This window comes from Pan paniscus, chromosome 5, assembly GCF_029289425.2.
Source record: "Pan paniscus chromosome 5, NHGRI_mPanPan1-v2.0_pri, whole genome shotgun sequence".
Taxonomy (NCBI): Eukaryota; Metazoa; Chordata; class Mammalia; order Primates; family Hominidae; genus Pan; species Pan paniscus.
This window is the reverse complement of record NC_073254.2, coordinates 132,059,497-132,086,681: the sequence shown is the minus strand read 5'-3', so window position 1 is coordinate 132,086,681 and position 27,185 is coordinate 132,059,497. Positions and strand designations below refer to the sequence as shown.

The 27,185-nt window shown below is 41.8% G+C and overlaps 1 protein-coding gene across 1 annotated transcript; it reads right to left on the bottom strand.

Annotated features, from left to right (window-relative positions):
- Positions 1 to 47: 47 nt before the first annotated feature.
- On the bottom strand, positions 48 to 26,967 carry CCN6 (cellular communication network factor 6). Its single transcript, XM_055114068.2, has 8 exons — positions 26,774 to 26,967; positions 23,026 to 23,532; positions 20,732 to 20,829; positions 16,208 to 20,548; positions 9,332 to 9,629; positions 5,622 to 5,864; positions 2,276 to 2,469; positions 48 to 1,337 (listed from the first exon to the last, which is right to left on the bottom strand). Exons 4-8 carry the CDS (start codon positions 16,307 to 16,309, stop codon positions 1,056 to 1,058), a joined length of 1,119 nt encoding a protein of 372 aa, XP_054970043.1. The 5' UTR covers positions 16,310 to 20,548; positions 20,732 to 20,829; positions 23,026 to 23,532; positions 26,774 to 26,967; the 3' UTR covers positions 48 to 1,055.
- Between the last annotated feature and the right edge of the window lie 218 nt (positions 26,968 to 27,185).

Genomic DNA, 27,185 nt, shown 5'->3' with positions numbered 1-27,185 from the left:
CCGGTTACTATAATCTTCAGTTCTAGCCTTAACATTAATTTATTTTTAATAACAATTTATATTTCAGATCCACAGGTTAATTTTAAGTTGTATTCTTTATATTTCTTTCCTTTGCAAAGTAATGATACTGTTCTTGGTCTTTGTCTTGGAAATTTAACTTTTTACAATATTTGATATAAAAAATTTTAGATTGCAGTTGTTAACAGTGGCCAGAAAAGTTGCATTTTCTCCTTTCCAAAAGAAACTGATATTCAAGATCAGGCAGTGAAAAGTCTAAATATATTTACAGCTTAATCTTATTTCTATTCAAGAATTAATCTAGAATTTCACTTGCCCTATAATGATTTATCAACTAATGGGCACCTTAGGCTACATTGTCAAATATAGATTAAATTTTTTAAATTTAGTATGTTTTTTTCTCCCCCAAAGGAGTCTCGCTTCTCCGTGCCAGTGCAGTGGTGCAATCTTGGCCCACTGCAACCTCCACCACCTGGGTTCAAGCAATTCTTCTGACTCAGCCTCCCGAGTAGCTGGGATTACAGGCGCACGCCACCACACTTGGCTAATTTTTGTATTTTTTTTATTACAGACAGGGTTTCACCATGTTGGCCAGACTGGTCTCAAACTCCTGACCTCAAATGATCTGCCCACCTTGGCCTCCCAAAGTGCTGGGATTACAGGCATGAGCCACTGCGCCCAGCCTAAAATTTAGTGTACTTTTTATACAGCTTTAGCAAGTATTCCAGATTATTTTGTAAAATATTTTCTTGTAAATTGCATAATTTTTTCATATACAAAATGCTTAGATGGTAACAAATGTCTGTGTATTATATAATTATAGGATATATTTTAGAAATGAGTTCAATTTTTAAGTTGCTCAAATTTTATGTATATTTTTAGGATAACTTTTTAAAAGCTTCTAATGCCTTAAATGTAGTGATCTGAGAATAGGCATTCATACTGTTTTAAACAAAGTAGATTTGCCACCATTTTATACTCACTAATTTTTTTATTATATGACAGGATTGACTAACTTTTCCCCCATTTGCTTGGTTTTACAGAATCTTGAGCTCAGAAAATATATCTCCAGGTTCTCTGCAGTTTCTCTGACATACACAAGATGTAATCCACAGCATCTTCCATTTAAATGACCCCTCATTTGGGCAATCAAATTGAATAGTAATCATTTTAGACTTATTAGGGATACAGCATCTCTTATCCAAGCATATTCCACAAAAAGTGGGTTTGTAACTCTGAGTACTTGAGCATCCAGAAAAGACAAATTTTTCAGCTTTGGAGAGTTGGAAAGTAGGTTGGCATGTTTTTCCTTTGGGAATCTGAAAAGATACATAAAATGAAGTCATTCTTTAAATTTTATTACAATAGTTTTGAAAACATGTAGAATAGTTTATAGTACAAATATAATTATTTGGAGGCATTAATAAAAGTTGCTATGTAGTGATTTCCAGCACTCTCTTTACCCTTAAGATCCCCTTCTCATCAGAGGTCTGTCCTCTCTATTCTTCATCATATTATAGCACGTACTCCTCAATGTTTTTTGCTATCTATTCTTGACTCAATTTTACAATAAATAGAAATTTCTGTTTTGTTTAATATCAAGAGCCATGTCTTATTAAATATTTATCTAAGACAGCAAATTCCATAACACAGCCCAGACAGTTTTCAGTGGATGCATAGATGAATAATTATCCTAATCTTTCTTTAAAACTGAATTGTCAACTTGCTAATATGATAGAGAATAACTTTGGGGTAGAAGGATTGTGTAGCATTTCTAAAAATTACCCTTTTTGAGACAGACTTACTGCCTCATTCAAGAAGTAGGACCAGCTCTAGTTATACCAAACAATCTTAGGGTAAATATTTTATCATAGTGTTTTAGCAAGTTTACTGTGTAAGCATAGAGCATTTTGGAAATGGTGTGGCTTCCTTCCAAGTTAGTGACATATAACTAAGATCAGGACTTCTTTACTCTGATGTTCATAATATCTGTTTTCATAATTATAGTGTAGCAACCAAAATCTTTTATTCATTGACATAGAAAAAAGAAGTTAGAATCTGCTCTGGTTGGTAAAATTTTCCCCACAACATGCAGTTAATACCTGTTTTCCTCTGAAATAGTTTGACTTTAAGCATTATAATCAGATGGTTTTATTTTTCTAAGAACTAAACACCATCCCACCCTCCAAAACACACACATGCTTACTTTTCAGGAATCTCTTAATATAGAATTAAGTTAAATATATTTAAACTTTACCTCTATTGTCTTTAATATATTGCTGTCGCAAGGCTGAATGTAACACAGTCTTTTCTCTTTTCTCATTTCACAGTTGCTGTTTTCATTGGTCACCCTATTAGATATTCCCATCCCACATGTTCTGGAGCAGGGAGTCCACTTTGTTGCTTGCACAAGACATTTTTTTTTCCAAATAAGTGGGAGATTTCTATATGCTAAAACAAAGGGAGAAAAGTACATATGTATACATATAAATGTACTTGTATAAATAGATAATTTTTAATCATGTTTAATGTTTAAGAAATCTGAGTATTTTTGTATAATATAACTCAGAATAAAAGAAGCTGATGGTCTAATTTATCACTCTATCTCCCTCTTTCCCAACCCCAAAATTAAATTTCAATCAAGTATTACAGTCCAGTCTCTTAGGAGGAATAAAAATACTTTATCTTTGAAAAACTGAGAAGATTTACTCATTTGCATTTTTCTGCTTTGCCTGTCCTCTGAATACTAAACCTAAGCTTATGTTCCTGTTGAGTTGTCTTTTCCCTTGTTCTTGCCTCATCATTTCTAACAGACATTGAAATAAAAATTAGGGAATTTGATCAGAACAGTGTGATCTTAATGTTAACTTTCATAATATATTAAAATCTAAAATACAAAAATTATATTTGAGAATGAGACTATCAGTGAGACCAGATTTCTTCCATTTGTTTTAATCTAGTCTTTTACAAAACTGTCTAATTAATACTACACTGAACTAAACTAATCATTTATATAGAAAGTCATTGCAAGCGTATAATTTCATTCATTCAACTTAATTGTCACACTCTCTATGTTCTTAGGCCCAAAGTACTCTCCAATTGGCTAAGATTTCAAATTACTTATGAAAAAACAGAATGGATGGATCAATAGATGGGTCAGTGAGTGAGTAGATAGAGCCCCTCCAATGTCTGCTGCTAAGGAGAAATAGGAGGGGAAGAGAGAATATAAGAGGGTATAATAATGCTCCCATTTCCATGTAAGGTCACTGGGAGCTTCTTGTTATAAATGAATCAGGCCCTTGGCTCATTTTAAGCAAACTACATATTGACTTACTGTCTCAAGGCATTTCCTTAAGGTTAATGTGCATCTTGAAATGGATGCTTTGGGAGTATGGTTGTGATTTGAGTCTGCACAGCAAAATTCTGGCTATATTACTTCAAAAAAATCAACTTAAAACTCGAAAAACACCCAGAAAAAAAAAAAAAGCCTTTTCATAGGAAATAGTCTCTTTAAAGTATGTGCTCTATTTTAATTGATACTATGACACTGCTTTCAGTGTTATTACAGTAGAGTGTCTTGCAATTGCACATAGAACTGAGGAGAGGAAGCAGAAATGTGAAGATACCTGGAAGGTAGACAACAGTTTAAAGACCTCAATGCAGGAAGCAGATTAGAAGCTTGGCACACATCTGCAATAAATAAAGGCAGGTTAGATTACCGTGTTACCAGTAATCCCACTTGTTAAACCAAGAGCTGTAGTTCAGGAATTTACCATTCATTAAAAAGCAAGAAAACTAGAAGAGATTTTTTAAACAAAGCTTAGTGTTTGGTGAGCATTGAGAAAAGCATGAGGGCATTATGTCATTGCATGCTTCATACTGACCTAGCAAAAGCTAGATTCCAACCATAGACTATAAATTACTGTCACAAATATATCTAAAAGTATGTGTTTTTGTCATTATGGTTAATTTTAAAAGCCAAATTCCTGTGTGGGCCATAAATACAATTTCACAGTTAAGCAAAGAAGAGACATTAGACTGAACGTATACTTCGTTTGAAACACACCTAGGTCTAAATCATAAATACCAGAGAACACTTCAGGAGATTTTCTTGTTTTACCTGACAAAACACTAACTACTAAGACTGACTATCTGATGCCTCTCCCAACCAAGGTCAAAGTGAATCTACTGAACTGCTCTAACTTCTAAAATGAGATCAACTTGAACTTGATCCAAAGGGCTTCACTCGTGGAAAACTGCTCTAAGGTAGTCTTCCCAGGGAAGTTTATGTGTGGGTTCTAAGAGCCTTATATTGAATCACTAAAATCCAATGCAGAAAACCAACTGTTCTGTACATTTTGAAAAAAAAATAAGGACATGGCTTATAATTTCAGAGATTTCAGAGCATTAACAGTGTCATGCTGTCAACTGAACATGTATAGTAAATGCAAATTCACCACAACCTAGTAAATTTTTTTCTAATTTACTGACAAAACGAGTTGCTGAGGATGTTCCTTTCATAGAGTTAGTTCTTAAATATCTAAACTCATTTCTCTGCTTATAGTTGCCTTTATTAAATATCCACTTAATAAAAGTGAACTTATGAGTTGTTAACATATTCAAGTATTCTGCATTTCCATGGCACCTCTCACTAAGCTCTAAACTTTAAGAAAAACGCATTCTTGATTTCTGGATGAGAACACAGAGATGTGAACAAGAACCAGACTTCGATGTTGCCCCTTTTGAGTCCTTCCTCCTCTATACTTTATTTGCTGGTGGTTTTGAAACTCCTGTTCCCAAAAGCTGATGCTTAAATAAAATGCTAACTTAGAGCAGACCAGAATACAAGGTTTATAAGTATACTTAAGCTGTTTGAAATGGCCAGATACACAAGATGAGTAATGAAGGATCACACTTCATTTTTCTGAGAACATAGATACATGGGTAACCTACTTAAAAATGCCTGTGTGTGTGCGTGTGTGTGTTTGTGTGTGTGTGCGTGTGTGTGTTTGTGTGTGTGTGTGCGTGTGTGTGTGTTTACAGAGAGATTAGCAATTGAGCTTCGATTTCAGAGTGAGGGAAAGGACTTCCTGCGAGATTTCTATTTTTAGAAATAATATTTACAAGTTCAAAATATGTGTCAGTTCTTAAATATTTTTCAGCAGTAGCCTCCCATTTCTGCCTGTATCACATAGAAATGTTGCCTTTTAAAATTTGGGGAAGTGAATGGTCAAACTTCTTGCCCATAATAGAACAATAAAAATAAGTTGTTCTAGGGTACATGTGAACAATATTTGGTCAATTTTCCTGAGAAGAGGTTAGGAATAAGCAGAGGTGTAAGATTTTAGTAGAGCTTCCTGACCTAGTAGATCTTTTTAAAATGTTTTTAAATGTTTTACCAGAAAATTCTAAAACATTATAAAATTTCCTTTTCAGATATTTATCCCTGTCTGAGGCAAAGATTAAGTAAAATGATACACTCAAACTATATCTCACTCTGACCACCAATCAATAAGTACTTACTGAGTACCTATGATACGTAAAAGGAACATGAAGGAATACCACCAAGGTCATATGTGAAAAATAGCTCTACTTCTGAGCACCTGGCATTGTTTTGTAGCTTGTTGAAAGCTGCTGTAGTAATGGTTCCAGGCTACAGTTTGACTGATCAGACTTCTTTCCACCTTTAGCTCCAGAGCAGTGACTGCCAGCCAGCTTTGGTATGAACAGAGGTGTGCATCCAATGGCCCCACTCACACAAAGGCAGCTAAACAAGGGGTTGGGCTGAAACACTTGGCCATTATGATAATGTACCTGGTTGAACTCGCACCCAACAGCTACAAGGTCTGAAAAGAGAAAAGAGCAAAATTGCCAAAGAAGCCATAACCTGTGACAGTCTAGACCTCCAATTATAAACCTAAGAAGAAATGGATCATCTCCTGTATGAAGTATAGCTCTCAACCTCTTAGGTTCCATTTGGAACCTCCTTCACAGGACATCTGTAGAAAGGTTTCTAAAGTGAGGCATTTTTATTATATTGCAGGCTATAAACCCCACATGGTCACTTCCAGAATTAAGACCAAGTAAAGACCCTGTAAAATCACCATAAGTATAGCGGTTGATAATAAATCTGAGATAGGTTGATGCCTAGTGAGACAGGTTTTCTCAGACATCCAACAATAGGCTAGGATATAGTCTTAGGAAGACAGGATAAGTGAATGTCTGAAGAAACTATACGTTAGTTAACTACAGAACCGCAAGGTACTGATGGTTTTTGTTAAGAGATTGCAGGAGAGTTTCCCTTCCTCTGAGGGGTATTCTTGACCTTCTGGATAGGCTGTTCCCCAAGTGTGGTCCTCTAATCCCTTGGCAGTACCTGAGACACTTTTAGGGGATCTACAAGGTCAAAACTCTTTTCCAAATACTAAGATGTGGCTGGCCTTTTTCACTGTGTTGGTATTTGCACTGGTGCTACAAAAGCAACTGTGGCTAAAACTGAACTGCTGGTGCCTTGGCATGAATCAAACTGTAGAGGTAATCTTGTGTTTTTCCTTGCCAGGTACTTATACTTTAAAAGGGTTGGGGGGAGTTTTACCTAAGAATGTCCTTGATGGCACAGCAAAAAGTATTAATTTTATTAAATCTTAATCATCAAATACTGGTCTCTTTAACATTCTACGTGACAAAATAGGAAATATACATAGAATATTTTAGTGCAACAGCTGTCTTGAAACTTCAGCAAACGGCTGTCTCAGGGAAACTTAAGGAACTATGTCATTGGTAAAGTTGTGAGCTGAGCTAACCACTTTTTTTAGTGGGAATTTTACTTGAAGAAATGACTGATGATAAACTGGTTATTCAGACTTGTGTATTTTGGAAATTTTTTTTGAAGATGAGCAAACTGAGCGTGTCACTTCAAGGAAAACAACTGTGACAGCATTTTTTGCCAATGCGAGAATTCAAGATTTCAAGGAAAAATTAGAATTTTGGAAAACTTGTATCCATCACTGAAAACTTTATATTTATCCAATATGTAGACTTTTCTGGTGAGGATGCTATTAATGTGATTTTTTTAGATATTACATAATTAAGTGTATCAATATTTTGAACATCTCTACAACACAGTAAACATATTTTCCAAATGAACAATGCATAGAATGGCAAAATTATGCATGAGTAAAAGATCTATTCCAAATGGGTCTTGGATAGACCAATGCATTTTAATGTCACAGAGTCAAAAGTTCATTGATGTGGTTTCAGATTCCATGATGCAGCTAATTTTTAAGACACTGTCACTTGCCAAGTTTTAATATAATATCAATAAACATAAAAGTATATACACAATGATCTGAAAAGCCTGTTAAAATATTCCTCCCTTTTCAAATTACATATCTGTGTGATGCCAGATTTTCTTCACATATTTCAACCAGAAAAACACATAGTAACAGATTGAAAGAAGCAGCAAATGTGTGACTCTAGCTATCTTCTATTGAGCTAGACACTAGAAAGATTTGCAAAAAATGTAAAACAATGACTCTCTTTTACTAAATTTTTCTTTGGAAAATAAGTTACATGTTTTTTCATAAAAACGTTATTCTTATTAATCTGCAATGGGTTTATTCTTTTTAAGTGAATAAATATTTCTAAATTTCTAATCCATCAAATATCAATGGATAAAACCCACATAAAACCTCTATAGGTCCTCATTAATTTCTAAGAGTATAAAGGGGTAATTTCTAAGACTGTAAAGGGTTCTGCAGATCAAAAAACTTTTAAAATGTTGCTCTTGATCAGGGATCATCAGGTTTTCTGAAAAGAGCCAACTAGAAAATATCTTCGCCTTTGCAAGCCAGAGAGCGTTTGGTCAAAACTACTGACTCTGCCATTGCAAAGCAGCCATAGACTCTACATTAATGTGCCATGTTCCAATAAAGCATTATTTACAAAAACAGGCTGTTGGCTAGATTTGACCCTCAGGTCATAGTTTGGGGCTCCAGTTATAGATTATCCCCATTCCTATCCTCGTGGCTATGCCCTGTTAAAAGTCTCATCACATTTTGTGTGAAATTACTTACGGAAAGGTCTGACACCTTAATATTTCATTCTCTGAGGCCAAGGCCTGTATCTCTTGTTTTTCCTGTCGTGTCCTCAGTTGCTGGCCACAGTGCTTGGCTCTGTAGTGGATGGTCACTAAGTGTTTGTTGGGTTAATGAAATAACCTGCCCAGCTTGGGAAAAATGGGTGTCCTGAATGCCACGTTGTTTGATAGGTCATGTTTTCATTATAGGATTCCAATAAATAACATTTTTGAGATCCTACTGAATACCAGCTATTGTGCTAGGTGTTTTATGTCATTATTTTATTTGATCCTCCCAGCAACTCTATAAGCTAGGAAGTACATATTATGTAACTGAGACACACAGAGAATAAACAACTTGATCAAGTGTATTCAGTTAGCAGAGCAGTCAGGACTTGAACTTAGATCCCACATTTTTAACCATACAATACAGTGCTGGCAGGAGCATCAGGCTATCAAGCTTGAGCGCTCTACGCATTCAGCCTGACTCCAAAGATAGGCTCTCATTCCGTGGCTCATAACCAAACTTCTGATAGTAATTTGCTTTCCTACTTTGACTTTTCTACAGACGGACTAAACTGCCCAGGTGACATGAGTGTTTCTCTTCCCTTATAAATTTTATTTGTTTAATCCTAAATAATTTGGCACCCTGAATTAGTGTCAATGTTTAGATAGTCTGAATCAGTCTCCGGAGCTTAGTCACATAAGGCTGAGGGTCAGGTTGTGGTTTGGGGTGACCTCACCTTCTTTTTTTACAAATCTGCTGAAGTAAAAAGCACAGCAACTCAGTCATTAGTTGGGAAAGCTGAGGTTAAAGTTGTATGTCTGAATACTGGGTATACATTCTAATATTTTTAAGCAGATCATTTTTTGTTACAGAAAAGGCCGAATTCGCATTGTTTTTGACAGTATTAACAAAAGCTGTCATTTTGTAGCTCTTTAAAAAGTCAGACTCTAGATAATTCCTTTTATTTTCTATCATTAAAAGCAATTACCTGAGAAGAACTGCAAAATCACCTCAGTGCAATGAAAATAATGGGCTTCTGAATGTGTGTAAGCATCTGCTAATTTCACATAGTATCCAATACAATGGAGCCAGTCCCACTGGTGCATGAAAACTAAACCCACCTCATATTTAGCCAAACTAAGCTGATCACTCCACGCTAACAATTGCAGGAAAAAAAAAATTCTGTCTAGACTCAATCTTTTCCAGCAGGTCCAGAAGAAGACACTTACATGCACACACTCCAGTCTCATACCTAGGCCTGTCTACTGAGTAGTCACAATACAGCCCTTTGTGTGGGTCACAGAGGTCAGCTTCATTGCAGATTTCCCCTGGTTGCTTGGCACAGATTTTACAGCATCCACAGCCATCTCTCACCAGGCTCACTCCAGGAGGGCAACGGGGCTTCTGATGAGGGCATTTGCAGGGCCAGTGACAAAACTGTTTACGCTGAGGTGCATCTGACACTTCTCCAGGCCTTCCTTCGGGTGTTGTATCTAATGGTCCAGTGCCCTGTGCCCTGCAGCAGAACTTCATTTGATAATAAAGGTGATGTTAGAAATAGCTTCTCTATGTAATAGTATAACAGGAATAGAAGATTTCCCCCAAACAGGTAGTATACAGAGTGGTGAGTTACAATCATTATAATAACACCTATCAGCATTTGACACAATTACTCTCCTTAAACTATTCTTCACTCAGCCTCCAAGACTGTTGGAGGCTCTTATTCCTCTTATTTCACTCTTACTCCTCCTTTATCACTGACTGCTCCTTCTCACTCTCCTTTGTCAGTTTCTTCTCATCCTCTTAATCTGTAAACCTCAGAGCCCCATGGATAAGGCCTCTAAAGTATCTTCCCTCACTATATCTCTTATCTCCAACTCATACCCCTCTTCTGAACTCAGACTCAAACTGCCTACTTAACATCTCTACTTTGATGTTTAATAGGTATAGCAAATTTAATATGACCAAAAACAAGCTCCCAAGCTTCCCCTTCCAATCTGCTCTTCCACACACTTCCCTATTTGAGCAAATGCCAATATATTTCCAAAATACCTTGAGATCAGATCATGCTTGACTCTTCTCTTTCATATTTTACATCTAATTCCATCAGTAAATCCTGTTTATTACACCTTTAAAAATACCCACCTTGATCATTTATTGATACCCTCTCTGTTACCATCATAATCCAAGTCACCATTGTTCACTTGGATGATTACAATAGCCTCCTGAGTGTTCACCTTGCTTGCTCCTTTGTCCACTTGTCATCCAGAATGATTCCTTTAAAATAAGCCAGTTCATATCACTCTTTGCTCATATGGAGTGACTTCCTCATGGCCTCCCATTTCAATGTAAAATTCAAAGTGCCACCATGACCCTGCATCCCGTGGTCCCCCCTCCCCACATTACTTTGCCCACTGCCACTCACCCCCTTGCTGCCTCCACACCAGCCACGCCAGCGTCCTTGTTCTCTGACTCCAAGCACACTCTGCCCCTAGATATCTTCATGGCTCACTCTTTTACTGTCTTTAGGTCTGTGCTCAGATTTCTCAGTGAGGCCCTCTTTGACCACTCTTTGTGAAAGGGCACCCTATCCCAGTCCTTTCGCCATAGAGTTTACCACCTTTCTTATTACCTACACATTTCAGCTGTTTACTTTCTGATACCTGCACCAAGAATGTGAGCATCTTGAAAACAAGGTCTTTGCCTAATGTCTGTCTTGATGACTGCCATCTTTATAAATCACTTTACGTGGTTATTTCAATCAAACTTCATAGCAACAGTGTGCAGTGGTGATTATACCATGTGATAGGCAGATAATGGTCCCCTCAAAGATGTCCATGTCCTAATCCCTGGAGCCTGTGCATATATGTTACCTAAAACATTGAAGGGGATTTTTGCATATGTGATCAACTTAAGAATCTTGAGGTTATCACTCTCGATTATCCAGGTGGGCCCAAGGTAATCACAAGCACATTGGGTCCACTGGGGAAGGAGGCAGGCACGTCAGAGAAGATGTGATGGCAGAAGCAGAGGTAGGAGCGATGCCGTTGCTGAAATGGGTCATGGTCCAAGGAAGCCAGATAGCCTTTAAAAGCTGGAACGGGCAAAGAATGGATTCTCCCCTGCCACCTCCAGAAGGGAGGCAGTCCTGCCAACACTTGATTTTAGCCCTGTAAGACTCATTTTTGGACATCAGATGTCCAGAACTGTAGATAATCATGTTGTTTTAAGCCATTCAAGTTTGTGATTTCTTACAGCAGCAATAGGAAACTGTATACTCCATTTCGTAAATGAGGACCCTGAGAGTCAAATTATTTAGGTTGTCCTGTGTGACATATCAAGTATGTGGTAGAAGAGTGATTTAAATCAGACAGGCAGGTTCCAGAGCCTAAGCTCTCAACACTTACCCTCCTTCCTTTCCTAGTCCAAATCATACTGCAACCCAGCTTTGATACAGAACAAATCACAAAATCTCTGCATCTATTTCTCCAGCCTAGACCTCATCCCTTAAGCTTACAACTTATTAGTTGCTACTGGACATATGTGCTTTGAGGTTCTACAAGTACCCTCCCCCTGACAAACTGCTCCTCAACTAGCAGTTCCCATTTTAGTGAATGGCGTCACCATCCACTCAGGTCCCCTAGTCAGGAAGCTGAAAACCATCTGGATTTCTTCCTCTCCCTCATCCTTCACACGTGAAAGTGTCTGACCTACAGGAAATGTGCAAGCACTTACGCACAGCATTCAGGGCCCTCCTCGTGTCTTGCAGTTCTTGTATGCATTAGGTTCCAGAAAGTTAAAGTGCCTGCAGTTCCCTGCATATATGATGCTGTTCCTCCTGCCTGGGACATTCTGCCCAGACCCAGCTCCTTCTTCATCTAGTTATCCTTCAAGGTTCTGTTTCAGTATCATCTTTTCCAGAAAGGTTCCTATAACTTCCCTGCCTTGCACACATTTTTAAACTGAAATTACCCATGTAAGTGCCTATCTCTTCCACTAGCCATAAAGCCACCCAACCTCAGGTGCTTGTGGTTTGTTTGTGAGTATACCACCAGCACCTAGCACAGTGCCTGGCAATTCGCTTATGTAAATAACTCTTAATGTTTATTTGATGGAACCGGGGACTGTTGAATTGATTCCTAGATCTAAGTCCATTTGCAGCTCAAAAATTCTACATTTAGAAGTATCTGTATGAAATTCCACCCAATATTAAACCCTCAGCCTTTTTTCTTACTACTGGTAAAACACATATGCCTCAGTAAAGAGTAATGTTTCAGCTGTGATTCAAAAGTTGCATGCACAACGTGAGAATGGGTTTTGATGGGGAGGATAGGACACTGCTGGCCTTCTGGAGAAGGAGCAGGGGAAAAAGAAACATCAAAATGGAGAAGGGAGTAGAAATAGTGAAGCTAGAATCCTAAAAAAATTTTAAACTTAAAAGAATTTTGCCTCTTTTTCAGTTTTGCACAGGTTCAGCTATAGCCACCAGTGATTCAGGATGCCAGGTTCAGTGGCCTCTTTGCTGGTCTCACATCCGTGAACTCTCTTCAGTCCTCCTCTTGACCCACCTCTCTAAGGCATTTAACTCTCCTCTACCTTGGATTTCATTACATCTGGTCCCCCCAGTCCTCCCCTTACTTTTCAACACACTTTCTCAATCTCCTCCGCAGGCTCCTGTTACCCTGAATTTGACTTAAATTTAGGCCTATTGGTGATTCATAGCTTTAATGTATTGCTTGCCTCATTCTACACTGTATCTTGGCAATCTCACCCACACCCTTGCCTTCAGTTTTCATCCTATGCAAGTTTCAAAACTAAATTTCCAGCCTGGACTTCTCCACTGAGCCCTGGACCCATGAGCTAACTACCTACTGGACATCTCCACCCAAATGTCCTCCAGGAAATACTCAAGTCCAAAAGTCATCATTTTTCACTCTTCAAAGTTTGGAGTCAGGAAGCTGGATTCATCTAGGTTGTCTTCCTCTCTCTCACCTCCTATGGCCATTCAGTGACCCTCTCCTATGTATTCTATTGTCTTTGTCTTCCCAGAACTAGATGCTTTTCCCCATTTCATTGCTACTAAGTAAGCACCGTCACTACGAGTTCCTGACTGACCTTCCTCCCTCCGGAATGACTTTTCAAGTGCATCTACTATGTTGCCCCTGGAGGAATCTCTTTAAAGAACATGTCTGGTTGTATTACTCCTCTCCTTAAAGCCCATCAGGGGTTCCCCATAGTCCATACTGTGCAGCCTAAACTTCTCAGCCAGTTATCCAAAGCCCTCTCCTGCCTACCTCTTGAGCTTTAGCTCTCACACACTCCCCTTCCATGCCTTGCCATTTGCTGGACTCCCTGGGTTGGTTTTCTCCTCCCTGCTTTTTCTTGTGTTCTTTCTAATGAAATGCACACTCCCAAAACTGCCCCCGGATGCCTCTTTAACTTTCCAATTTTGAAGCATTTCCAGATAATCTCTGAGGTCAAAAGGTAACACTGTTGAAATCCAAGGATAAAGAGAAAATCATAACAGTAGACTGAGAAAAGCATTACATACTGAATTACATTAAAAATGAGATCTGACTTCTCATCAAAAGATGGAGGAGGAGGAAGAGATGGAGAAGAAGATGCCCAAAGACAATGTTGAAAGGAAAAAAAACAACCTGTCAACCCAGAATTATATGGCCAGTGAAACTATCTTTCAAAAATGAAGCTGAAATAGCCTGCAATCCAGGCACTTTGGGATGCCGAGGCAGGTGGATCACTTGAGGCGGGGAGTTCAAGACTAGCCTGGCCAACATGGCAAAACCCCATCTCTACTAAAAATACAAAAACTTAGCCAGGTGTGGCGGTGTGCACCTGTAGTCCCAGCTACTCGGGAGGCTGAGACAGGAGAATCGCTTGAACCCAGAAGGCAGAGGTTGCAGTGAGCCAAGATGTGCCACTGCACTCCAGCCTAGGCAACAGAGGGTGATTCCATCTCAAAATAAAGAAAATAATAACAGTAGACTGAGAAAAGGGGGAAGCATTACATACAGAAGTACAATAAAACTGAGATCTGACTTCTCATCAAAAGAAGGAGGAGGAGGGAGAGATGGAGAAGAACAAGATGCCCAGAGACAATGTTAAACGGGGAAAAAAAACATCCTGTCAATCCAGAATTATATAGCCAGTGAAACTGTCTTTCAAACATGATGGTGAAATAAAAACCGTTTCTGGGTAAACAAAACCTAAGAGAAATTGTTGCTAGCTGATCTGCCTCACAAGAAATACTAAAGGAGGATCTTCAGTCTGAAGATCTTCTGTTATGATAGTAACTTAGAAATACAGGAAGAAATGAAGAGGCCTGGACATAGTCAATATGTGGGTAAATATAAAGAATCTTATATTTTTCTCTTTTCCTCAGGCATATTTTGATTGTTTACAACAGCAAAGTTTCAGGACAACAAGCATCACTAGAACGGTGCAACAGAAAGAATAAGCATTTTGACAACAGATCTGAGCTTTGCAATAGCTCTGTGATCTTACAGAACTTCCCATCATTTGATCTCCTCTGTAATATGGGATTAATAATGACCACCTTGTAAAGTTGTTTTGATAATTAAGATAATAACTAAAGCACCCTTGGGCTGGAGGTGGTGGCTCACACCTGTAATCCCAACACTTTGGGAGGCCGAGGTGGGCGGATCACTTGAGGTCAGGAGTTCGAGACCAGCTTGGCCAACAGGGCAAAACCCTATCTCTACTAAAATACAAAAATTGGCAGGGCATGGTGGTGCAGGCCTGTAATCCCAGCTACTTGGGAGGCTGAGGCACAACAATCGCTTGAACCCAGGAGGTGGAGGTTGCAGTGATCCAAGACTGCACCACTGCACTCCAGCCTGGAACGACAGAGCGAGGCTCTGTCTCTAAATAAATAAATAAATAAATAAATAAAGCACCCAGCACAGTATTTGGCATATAGCAGATATTCAGTAAATGCTAGGTATTATCAGCTATTTCATGAATTTATGAATTCATAAAAGCAAAGTTAAGCACAAAATAATCCATTCTTACCGCTCTTTGTGTAACACCTTTCTGTGTTTGTTGTTGTTTATTTTGTACACATCTCTCTGTGTTGGAATACCTGCTGTCTAAGAACATCTAGCTGCTCTCAATCCACAATGACAGGCTTTTTCTCAAGAACAGTGGAATAGGAGGCACACAGACAGGGGAGTGAGCCCCTCCACAGAACAGCAGCAATGACCCGGACCACTGACATTCTTGTCATGATTCTTTTGAAATCGTAAATCTCTCTATATATGGCATAACAATTTCCAATTCCTTGTTTTCTAAGATATATCTACTACTCATGGCCCCAATCAACTACTAACTCACAGACACACCCATGTTTTCTAAATCACCAGATTTCAAAAGCTCTGTCTCCTGTCTACTGTGTAAATAAATCAACAATTAAGTCACCTTGTTTTCATCTTCTTATTTAAAAATACTAAGGCAATGAATTGCTCATAGTAAGTTAAACTTCCCTTTGGTCTGTTGCTTGAAATATTTCCAAGCCTCCATGGACTGCTTCCCTTTCAGGAAGTGAGAAACACATGGACTGAGAAAAGACAAAGTAAGAGAATGTTGTAAAAATGTAAATGTTTATTCCAAAGTGCCCCTTTCAAAGAAGGACAGACTTAACTGGAAAAAGTCGCTGTCAAAATTCGTTTTTCCAGGGGCTCTTTGCACATTTTGCAAACAGCAATGGAAAGTTGAGCCTCCGCCTGGAGCTGGCATGGAGAGACACTGTTTCCCGCACTGTGCCAGGCTGTGCCTTAGGCTCTGCTACAAAAATATATAGGAAAGCGTGGCGCTGTTCAAACATAGCGAAAGGAGGCTTCGGTGCCATTACCTGAAAGGGAGAAATGTTTTACATTTCTTTCATGAAGCTCATGAACGAACACAGAACTTTATTTGGAAAGAAAAATGGCTTCCTATTTCTTATGAAGTAGTTCCACAAGCCATTGATCCTCCCTCTTCCCCCATCTTCGTTTTGTTTAGTTTTGGGCCTGAAGAACTAAGGATGGCTGTAGTCTCCAGAAGGGAAAGAGTTGGGGGAGAGGACTTACCTGTGCCAGGCCAGCAAGCAGAAGAGTGGAGAAGAGGAGCCCCTGCATGTCGCTGGGACCGTGGAGCCACCCTGAGGGGTAGAGAAGTCGCCGCTTGTTCATTGCTCCGGGTACACAAAGCTCCCCTGTCTCCTCTGCAAACCCCACGCTCCTCTGCACAAGAACACACACCCTCTACCTCCCACACTACCAACTTTCAGCCTGCACTTTCATTTTTAAGGATCCGTTTTAATACCCTGTTTACTTTCATGGGACTCTTCTAATAACCTGCCTTCGCAGTGAGCGTGTCACAGGTCAGGAGCGGGCGAGCACTTTCCTCCCGGGACTCAGGAGGGCAGGGCAAGTAGTGACTGTTCTCTAAGTGACTGTGTTACCTGTTCCTGGAGAGCAGAGCCTGCCCCCGACAACGGGTGGGGTCCCACGTCATTCCCTTCCTTGCCCTCAGCTTCTCCATCTGTGTTTGCCCTGCTCCGGGTCCTCTCTAGGCTGCTTCCTTCTCCCGCTTCACCCTCACGTACAGAGTGCAGGCCTGGCCCCCCCCCCCCCCCCCACAGCACCCATCGCAGCCTAGCCCTGGCTTTCCCCCTCCATATTAATGGCAGGCTCTCGAAGGACCCTGACTCCCCCAGCTCAGATTCTCTCGGAGGCACCCACAGTGCCCTGGGCTCACCTTTATCCCAACACCTTTCTCATGCCAGGTGGACTGTGAGCGGAAAAAATACAGATGGAGCAGGGGGCGGACTCCTACAGTACCTGGCCTGAGAGACGCCTCTTTTTGTGGCCACAGTTCCATGACAGATGACAATGAAGTTAACCTCCATTTTTCCGGGCCTAAAATAAAACAATTACACTGGTAGCAATCATTCATTTAATGAATTAAGATTAAAAATAAGCCTGGCCAATATGATGAAATCCTGTCTCTGCTAAAAAAAAAAAAAAGACACAAAAATTAGCCGGGTGTGGTGGCGGGCGCCTGTAATCCCAGCTGCTTGGGAGGCTGAGGCAGGAGAATCGCTTGAACCTGGGAGGCGGAGGTTGCAGTGAGCCGAGATCGTACCATTGCACTCCAGCCTGGGGGACAAGAGTGAGACTTATTCTCAAAAAAAAAAAAAAGATTAAAAATAAAATTTTGACAGCTTTGTACTCCTCTTCTTCATACTCACCTCCCTGAAAGGTGTGACCACCAGGGTATCTCCTCCTGTGTCATCATGTAGGACCTTTGCTTCTCCATGTTCTCAGCCTGGGTCTGTGTTCCCATCTTCATTTGCAGCTGCCGTGGTGCTTTGTCCCTCTCAGGTTCCTGAGGGGTCCCACCTGCCTGCCCCCATCCCAAGGCCTATTTCTATTTCCTTTGATCAGTTACCTATCCCTCCTTTTCCTGCTGCCTTATCTATCCTATACCCATTCCTCACCTTTGTTACTGTTCAAGGCAGTCACTACTGTATAAAGACAACGTCAAGCTGCGCTTAGGCCTGAGCTGAGGGCCTGGGAAAAACGAGGTTGTCCTCCACCACAGAGAATCTGGTGTCCTTGGAGAACCATGGACACATGGACACCCTAAAACCTGCAGATCACACAGAGCTTAGTAAGGAGTCATTAAACTGTAAGTATATGCACATCGAACAACAAGGAACACCCACTGCAGTTAGGATGCCAACGCCTTATCCTGCCTCCCTAAGAAATAGGACAAAACCAGATAATGGAGTAGTGAAGAAAATGTGTCTGTTTTGGTCCAATCTGATCTTTTTCTTTTTTTTTTTTTTATTATTATACTTCAAGTTCTAGGGTACATGTGCACAATGTGCAGGTTTGTTACATATGTATACATGTGCCATGTTGGTGTGCTGCACCCATTAACTTGTCCTTTAGCATTAGGCATATCTCCTAATGCTATCCCTCCCCCCTCCCCCTACCCCACAACAGGCCCTGGTGTGTGATGTTCCCCTTCCTGTGTCCAAGTGTTCTCATTGTAGAGAAGTCCTTAAATGACCTGATGGAGCTGAAAACCATGGCACGAGAACTACGTGATGAATGCACAAGCTTCAATAGCCGATTCGATCAACTGGAAGAAAGGGTATCAGTGATGGAAGATCAAATGAATGAAATGAAGCAAGAAGAGAAGTTTAGAGAAAAAAGAATAAAAAGAAACGAACAAAGCCTCCAAGAAATATGAGACTATGTTAAAAGACCAAATCTACATCTGATTGGTGTACCTGAAAGTGATGGGAAGAATGGAACCAAGATGGAAAACATTCTGCAGGATATTATCCAGGAGAACTTCCCCAACCAAGCAAGGCAGGCCAACATTCAAATTCAGGAAATACAGAGAACGCCACAAAGATACTCCTCGAGAAGAGCAACTCCAAGACACATAATTGTCAGATTCGCCAAAGTTGAAATGAAGGAAAATATGTTAAGGGCAGCCAGAGAGAAAGGTTGGATTACCCACAAAGGGAAGACCATCAGACTAACAGTGGATCTCTCGGCAGAAACTCTACAAGCCAGAAGAGAGTGGTGGCCAATATTCAATGTTCTTAAAGAAAAGAATTTTCAACCCAGAATTTCATATCCAGCCAAACTAAGCTTCATAAGTGAGGGAGAAATAAAATCCTTTACAGACACGCAAATGCTGAGAGATTTTGTCACCACCAGGCCTGCCCTACAAGAGCTCCTGAAGGAAGCACTAAACATGGAGAGGAACAACCGGTACCAGCCACTGCAAAAACATGCCAAATTGTAAAGACCATCAATGCTAGGAAGAAACTGCATCAACTAACAAGCAAAATAACCAGCTAACATCATAATGTGGATCAAATTCACACATAACAATATTTACCTTCACACTTAACAATATTAACCTTAAATGTTAATGGACTAAATGCTTCAATTAAAAGACACAGACTGGCAAATTGGATAAAGAGTCAAGACCCATCAGTGTCCAATCTGATCTTTCTCTTTTTATCTTCCTGGTTAGCACCATTGGTCTGTGGGTACCAGCCTGTGATTCCCACACCACACCGGCAGTCAGGATGGATAATTTCATGTTTCTGGTTTGTCTATGAAAAGCAGAGGAGTCGCATCCCAACACTGGGGTATTCATCAACTGTATCTCTCCAGGTCCAGCTCTCCTGGTTCCACATATAGTAATGCACATATCTGTGCAATTTTTGAATTTAAGGAGTTTCACCCTCCTCCCGTTTGCTGTCTGTGAAATGCTGGCGGCAGCAGGCATTTTTCTGGAATCTTCTTCCATCCCTCTGCAGTCTCACTGACTTGGAGCAGGGTAAGATAGATGTTGACCATCCTTGCCTCTTGGTAGGAAAGGAACATCTTGCTTGAAAAATGACCTGCAAAACCTCCCCCAGCTCCAGAACACACTGGTGCTGGGTTACTCACTCCCACATGTGTTTAGACATCTTTGGCTGTGGGAGCTCCTATTTAACTCTTTCCAGCTGACTGTGTGTGGACTCCATGGATATGGTAGTTTTAGAGGTCGGGGCTGCTATTTTTGACCTTACACAATAAGAGCTTTCACAGTGTGTGTCCTGTTCTGAGCATGTTTCCCTATTATCTCATTTAACAGAATGCTAATCTGTCTAGGAGCTCATTTCACAAGTGTTCAGTTTGTGATATACATTCCAATAGACATGGCGCTAAGCATAATTCAATGTGCACCATGTTCTATGATTTACAAAGAAGTTTCCTGTGTATTACATTTTTAATTTCACAGCTCAGTGAGGTGGGCAAAAGCAGTATTACCATCCTCATTTAACAGATTAAAAAGTGAAAGCTAAGTGATCATACTTGGTCAATAAAACACACTTAATCTCTGCCCTCTACAGCTAAATAATCTACTGGGAGAGAAGATGCTGAACAAATAAACACACAAAATGTCTGTCATTGAAAGTTGAATAAAGGCTAATAAGAGCAAGGAAGAAATTATAAGAGAGAATGACAGGTGAGAGCTAATTTAGATTGGGGGCAGAGAGGACATCTGAGGAAGTGATACTTAAAGAGTCAAGAGATGAAGCTAGATGAAGAGTCGGGAGACGACTGCCAGTTCAGGACTCCTTCCACTGGCAAGATGCACACCTCTAATGGTGGTGAGCTCCCCCACACAGAGCACACCCCACTCCTTTCCCATAAGATTCCTAAAATCATTCTGTTAGGAGCGTCATCACAGCTAGAATAGTCCCTTCTCCTGGGAGTACCAGCCGTCCGGGCAGGCAGTGTTTGGAGCCTGTGGTCAGCAAGCTTAGTACAGTATGAGTCTTCCTTTCCTTATCCCCTCTTTCCTTATCTTCCTATCTTACTGGTTGTGGAGACGGGTGTATTGACATCCTTGAGAAAAGAGAAGATATTGTTTGTGGAAGTAATGTATTGAATGTGTGCTATGAGGGGGGTCAATATTTGCTCCCGTGAAATAAGAGATATAGTAACAATAACACAGCTTGGACAACATAGTGAGACCCCATCTTTACAAAATAGAAAGTAAAAAAATTAGCCAGGTGTGGTGGTGCATACCTGTGGTCCTAGCTACTTGGGAAACTGAGACAGGAAGATTGCTTGAGCCCAGGATGTTGAGGCAACAGTGAGCTATGATCATACCACTGCACTCCAGCCTGGGAAACAGAGAGAAATCCTGTCTCAAAAAAAAAAAAGTATAATAATAATAAGAGCTAACATTGGCCGAGTGTCACTGTGTCTCAATATTGTACTGAGTGCTGTATATGTACTAACTCATATGATCCTTCAGCAACACTTGGCCTGTGTTCTGTGATTACCATCTTTGGTTTACTTGTTAGGAAACTGGGGCAAGGTCACATGGTTAGCAAGAGGTAGAACCAAGATTCCAAGAATTTCATTACCATGCTCTGCTGCTCTCTGCATGGCCTGTAAATGACACCATGATCAGTAGCAGGATGATTGATTGATATTTAATTTGCATTGAGTTCTCTGTATTTTTCTTCCACCTGCTCCTCTCCTGGATTTCAAGAAGTTAGTGAGGCCCTTTAGGGTTCCCGCCTATCCATCCTCTAAGCACAGGATGGAAGCTGCTGGCATGCTTTATCTTGCCTTTTGAGATCCTGCCTTGTTCTCACTGGTAAGAGGTGATGCTGGGAGACGAGGGGGAGGAAGAAGAGTGTAGCCGAGTGTTGGGTGAGGACTGAATATTCAGGCCTCCCCGTGCAGCAGCCCGGGGAGGTGACAGTGACTAAAGCTCAGAGGGACTTGATGATTCATGGTACTTCCAGGAGGCTGCCCCAGTACCAGGGTGCCCTGCACTGGCTAAGTTCCTCAAAGAACTTTGTGAGGATGCAAAGCCTCAAGTGTCTATGCATATTTGGATGATACAGGTCTTGGCAGAAAACTTAGGAACTGATTATCAGAGGCCTGGCCCCTTTCTAGGCACCTTCTAGGCCTGCTGGATTGTCGTTCAACCCCCACTCATGGTGGCAGTGGTGTGGGTGGGTGGGTGGTCATGATGGTGGCCATGGTATTGGGGGTGGTGAGGAATGCACCAATGATACCTTAAAATAAATCCATCTCAGGATGGAGGCAGGGGAGGAGGGTTCAGAGCCTGGTTTAATTTGAATTAAAGAAAATGAATTTGTGAAGTCACACTCATACTTGCTCCAAATACCACAAGCTTCACAAAGTAGCCATTCTCCTGGAGTGTGGACTCTCCCCTGAAAATTCACAGAACTCAGAACCGAAGCCAATGCCGGAGCATCTGTACCGTCTCCCATGGCCCTCTGTTCACTCCTGGCTCGGCCTGCAACTGGGTCTCTAATAATGCAGCAACTCTGCCCACCGGGTTGCTACTGCAAGCCCAACAAGGCTGAAGGATGTTTGCTTGGTAGGTGCTCAATAGAAACTTGGTGATTCAAAATAGAGTCCTTTTAAATCACCTTATACTACATACTGCATACTACCAAAGCTAAGCATGTCTATAATTTTGCATACATTTATCCATTGCGTTCTTTCCTGCCATTTGCAAACTATTACCATTACAGTCATATGTCCCTTAAAGATAGGGATATTTTCTTTTCTTTTCTTTTTTTTTTTTTTTTTATTGATCATTCTTGGGTGTTTCTCACAGAGGGGGATTTGGCAGGGTCATAGGACAATAGTGGAAGGAAGGTCAGCAGATAAACAAGTGAATAAAGGTCTCTGGTTTTCCTAGGCAGAGGACCCTGCGGCCTTCCTCAGTGTTTGTGTCCCTGGGTACTTGAGATTAGGGAGTGGTGATGACTCTTAACGAGCATGCTGCCTTCAAGCATCTGTTTAACAAAGCACATCTTGCACCGCCCTTAATCCATTTAACCCTGAGTGGACACAGCACATGTTTCAGAGAGCACAGGGTTGGGGTAAGGTCATAGATCAACAGGATCCCAAGGCAGAAGAATTTTTCTTAGTACAGAACAAAATGAAAAGTCTCCCATGCCTACTTCTTTCTACACAGACACAGCAACCATCCGATTTCTCAATCTTTTCCCCACCTTTCCCCCTTTTCTATTCCACAAAACCGCCATTGTCATCATGGCCCGTTCTCAATGAGCTGTTGGGTACACCTCCCAGACGGGGTGGTGGCCGGGCAGAGGGGCTCCTCACTTCCCAGTAGGGGCGGTTGGGCAGAGGCGCCCCTCACCTCCCGGATGGGGCGGCTGGCCGGGCGGGGGGCTGACCCCCCCACCTCCCTCCCTGACGGGGTGGCTGCCGGGCGGAGACGCTCCTCACTTCCCAGACGGGGCGGCTGCCGGGCGGAGGGGCTCCTCACTTCTCAGATGGGGCGGCCGGGCAGAGACGCTCCTCACCTCCCAGAAGGGGCGGTGGGGCAGAGGCGCTCCCCACATCTCAGACGATGGGCGGCCGGGCAGAGACGCTCCTCACTTCCTAGATGGGATGGTGGCCGGGCAGAGACGCTCCTCACTTTCCAGACTGGGCAGCCAGGCAGAGGGGCTCCTCACATCCCAGACGATGGGCGGCCAGGCAGAGACGCTCCTCACTTCCCAGACGGGGTGGCGGCCGGGCAGAGGCTGCAATCTTGGCACTTTGAGAGGCCAAGGCAGGTGGCTGGGAGGTGGAGGTTGTAGCGAGCCCAGATCATGCCACTGCACTCCAGCCTGGGCACCATTGAGCAATGAGTGAACGAGACTCCGTCTGCAATCCCGGCACCTCGGGAGGCCGAGGCTGGTGGATCACTTGCGGTTAGGAGCTGGAGACCAGCCCGGCCAACACAGCGAAACCCCGTCTCCACCAAAAAAATATGAAAACCAGTCAGGCGTGGCGGCGCGTGCCTGCAATCGCAGGCACTCGGCAGGCTGAGGCAGGAGAATCAGGCAGGGAGGTTGCAGTGAGCCGAGATGGCAGCAGTACAGTACAGCTTCGGCTCGGCATCAGAGGGAGACCGTGGAAAGAGAGGGAGAGGGAGACCATGGGGAGAGGGAGAGGGAGGGAGGGAGAGGGGGAGAGGGGGAGAAGGGGAGAGGGAGAGCGTGTCTCCTTCCTTTGTTGGCTGGGTAGTAATTCTGTCCAAGATAGGGATATTTTCTAAGATGTGCATTGTTACATAATTTTGTCGTTGTTCAAACATTATAGGGTGAACTTACACAAACCTACATGATATAGCCTGCTACATACCTAGGCTGTATGGTAGAGCCTGCTGCTCCTAGGCTACAAACCTGTACCGCATGTTACTGTACTAAATATTGTCAGCAATTGTAGCACAATAAGTATTTGTGTATCTAAACATATCTAAACATAGAAGAGGTACAGTAAAGAGATCATATAAAAGATTAAAAATGATCCACCTATATAAGACATTTGCCGTGAATGGAGCTTGCAGGACAGGAAGTCGCTCTGGGTGAATGAGTGGTGAGTGAATGGGAAGGCCTAGGACATTATTACTGTGCACTACTGTAGACTTGATGAACAAATAGATTTAGTGTAGCCTATTTTTTCTTTGATAATAAATTAACCTTAGCTTACTGTACCTTTTTTACTTTATAGACTTTTTATCATTTTTTTAACTTTTTGATTTTTTTTTTTTTTGAGACAGTCTCACTCTGTCCCCCAGGCTGGAGTGCAGTGGCACAATCTTAGATCACTTCAACCTCCACCTCCTGGGTTCAAGCTATTCTCCTGCCTCAGCCTCCCAAGTAGCTGGGACTACAGGCACCTGCCACCACACCTGGCTAATTTCTGTATTTTTAGTAGAGACGAGGTTTCACCATGTTGGCCAGGCTGGTATCAAACTCCTGACTTCAAATATCCACCCACCTTGGCCTCCCAAAGTGCTGGGATTACAGGCATGAGCCACCGTGCCTGGCCAACTTTTTGACTCTTTTATAACACAGCTTAAAACACATTGTACTGCTATACACAAATAATTTATTTGTATCCTTATTCTGTATGCTTTTTTTCTAATGTTTTTTCTTACTTTTAAAACTTTTCTTAGTAAAAACTAAGACACAAACATCCACATTAGCCTAGGCCTACACAGGGTCAGGATCATAATATCACTGTCTTTCACCTCAACATCCTGTCCCACTGGAAGGTCTTCAGGGGCAAAAACATGCATGGAGCTGTCATCTCCTATGATAACAATGCCTTCTGAAGGATCTGCCTGTCCTGTGTTATAGCTAACTTTTTTTAATAAGTAGAAGGATTACACTCAAAAATAATGATAAAAATATAGTATAGTAAATATATAAACCAGTCATGTAGTATTTATTATCATTCTCAAGTATTATGTACTGTACATAATTGTATGTGCTATACTTTTACATGACTGGCAGTGCAGTTGGTTTGTTTATACCAGCATCACCACAAACATATAATGCATTGCACTGTGATGTTGGAATGGCTATGATGGCACTAGGTGATTGGAGTTTTTCAGCTACACTATAACCTTATGAGACCACTTTTGTATATGAGGACTGTCATTTACTAAAACATCATTGTGTGACATGTGACTGTATTGCACATCTCACTTACCTTTTTTTCTATATGTCTTTCTGTTAAAAGCATCCCATTTTTTTTTTACAAAGCACTAGCCTCAAGATCCCAACGTGACTCTAGTCACATGTGCATGAGAGAGTAGGTTTGTTTTCTCTTCTTCCTCCACTAACGTGTATACAAGCCTTGTTAATCAACACCTGTGCATTCTCTGAGGGGCTGTTCTGTGCGTGCTAAGGTGCTGCCAGTGCCCCCCACCATGGATGGAGGGACAAAGAGGTGCCAGGCTCTGCTTGGTCCCCTGTCCAACTTTTAATAAACCAGGTCCAAAAATGAGCAACCTCTGACCACCACAAAATGCTCTGCCCAGCCATCTGCGTGGGGCTTGGGTCAGAGTCTCCTTGAAAATAAGCAGGTGTCCTCATTCCAAGGGCCTTTAAAAAAGTCAGGCTGTGGCCCAAGGAAAACAAGGCCAAATATCTCAGAGGTTTATAATTCATTTTGTCACTTGGCCTTGTTAGTCTGGTTTGCAGGGGGAGCTCTGTGTGGGAAACAGGGCTGAGTTAATCAGAGGCAGACACCGAGGCCGACCACATGCAAAGGAGAAGCAAGAGAAGAGGAGGACAGAAAAATTTCCAGTATTTCCAAATGTGGGTGAAGCTAATCTTTCAGAGAAGGAAAAGTATGCATAATGTGGTGTGTCATTCCTGATTTGTAAAATGCTTGCACATGTGAATCATAATTCAATTAGATGGGGACAGTGACAGGCATCCTGGACTTGGAGTCAAAAGACCCTCATTCACATTCAAGCTCTGCTACTTTTCTGAGCTCACTCACCTTAGACAATTTCCTTCAGGCCTCCCTGCCTCCAAGCTTCCTACTTCCCCCAGTCCAGCCTCAACATTGCCATTTGATCTCTTTTTCTTAAACACAAATTAGATCATGTCACTCTCCCGCTCAAAACCCTTTTTCACTCCCCCTGGAATAGAACGCAGCTCCTGGGAAGCACAGTAGAAGGCCTTCCACGACGAAGCAACCTCACCCCTGCACTATCCTTGCCTCACCTGCCAGCTCGGGTAGCACAGACCTGCTGTACTGTGAGTCCCCCAGCCTCTTGCTTTTGCTTATGCGATTCTACCAGGACAACCCTGCCCACTGCTTTATCTGATAAGCGGTTTGCACAAACGACTTCTCCCCTGAGAACGCTTCCTAACCAGCACCCACAGCAAAGCTCCTCAAGCAATTAGCGTGCCACCCTGCCCTTGTAAAGCCCATACTGCAATCATCTGTTTATATGCACGGTTGCAAGATTTTGCTTATAAAAATAATGATAATAATAGATGCCCTGTTAACTGCTTTAGCATATATGGGACACACACACACACAAATTCCTTGTTAACCTGAAATTCAAATTTAACTGGGCATATGTTCATATGGCTTGTCCCTACTAGACTGGGTCACTGAAAATAGAGACTGAGACATCTTCATAGCCTTGGTACCCACAACATGACTGACCTACAGCAGGGGCTTGGTAAATATTTACTTTAGAGTTTTTAGCCTTAAAGTTACTAATCTTACAGGCAAATGAATAAACATTCCACTCACTTTTTATTTGCCTTCTTCAGTGAGATCTACATTAAGTGAGATCTAGGTTTTGCAGAAGGCTAAATGTCACCCTTCTGCAAAATCTAGATTGCAGTTTCCAGACTGTCCGGCTCCAACATGCCATGAGCCCCTACGGACGCTAGATGGCGGAATGGGTTAAGGGACTAGCCCTGCTCTGGGGTCCGGGCGCCCCTATATAAAAGCAGGCGCTTCCTCTGCCGCAGTGCCCTGCATTATTGATTGTGACGCTGCCGCAGAGGTGGGAGGAGCCCGCCGCCATCTCGCCAAGTCTGCAGTATCGGGAACATGGCTTTAGGATCCTTTTCTCTCTCTGCAAAAAGTCCCTCGATAGCTGGAAAGAGAGAGCTCTCTGGGGCCCACATGATTGTTTTCATTCATAGGAAGATCAGAC

Coding starts and splice junctions, on each gene's coding strand:
- CCN6 (XM_055114068.2), bottom strand. CDS start 16,309: ATGAACAAGCGGCGACTTCTCTACCCCTCAGGGTGGCTCCACGGTCCC. Junction 9,630..16,207: donor TGCTTGCTGGCCTGGCACAG/GTAAGTCCTCTC, acceptor TATCAAATGAAG/TTCTGCTGCAGGGCACAGGG. Junction 2,470..5,621: donor AAGCTACAAAACAATGCCAG/GTGCTCAGAAGT, acceptor CCTTTGTTTTAG/CATATAGAAATCTCCCACTT.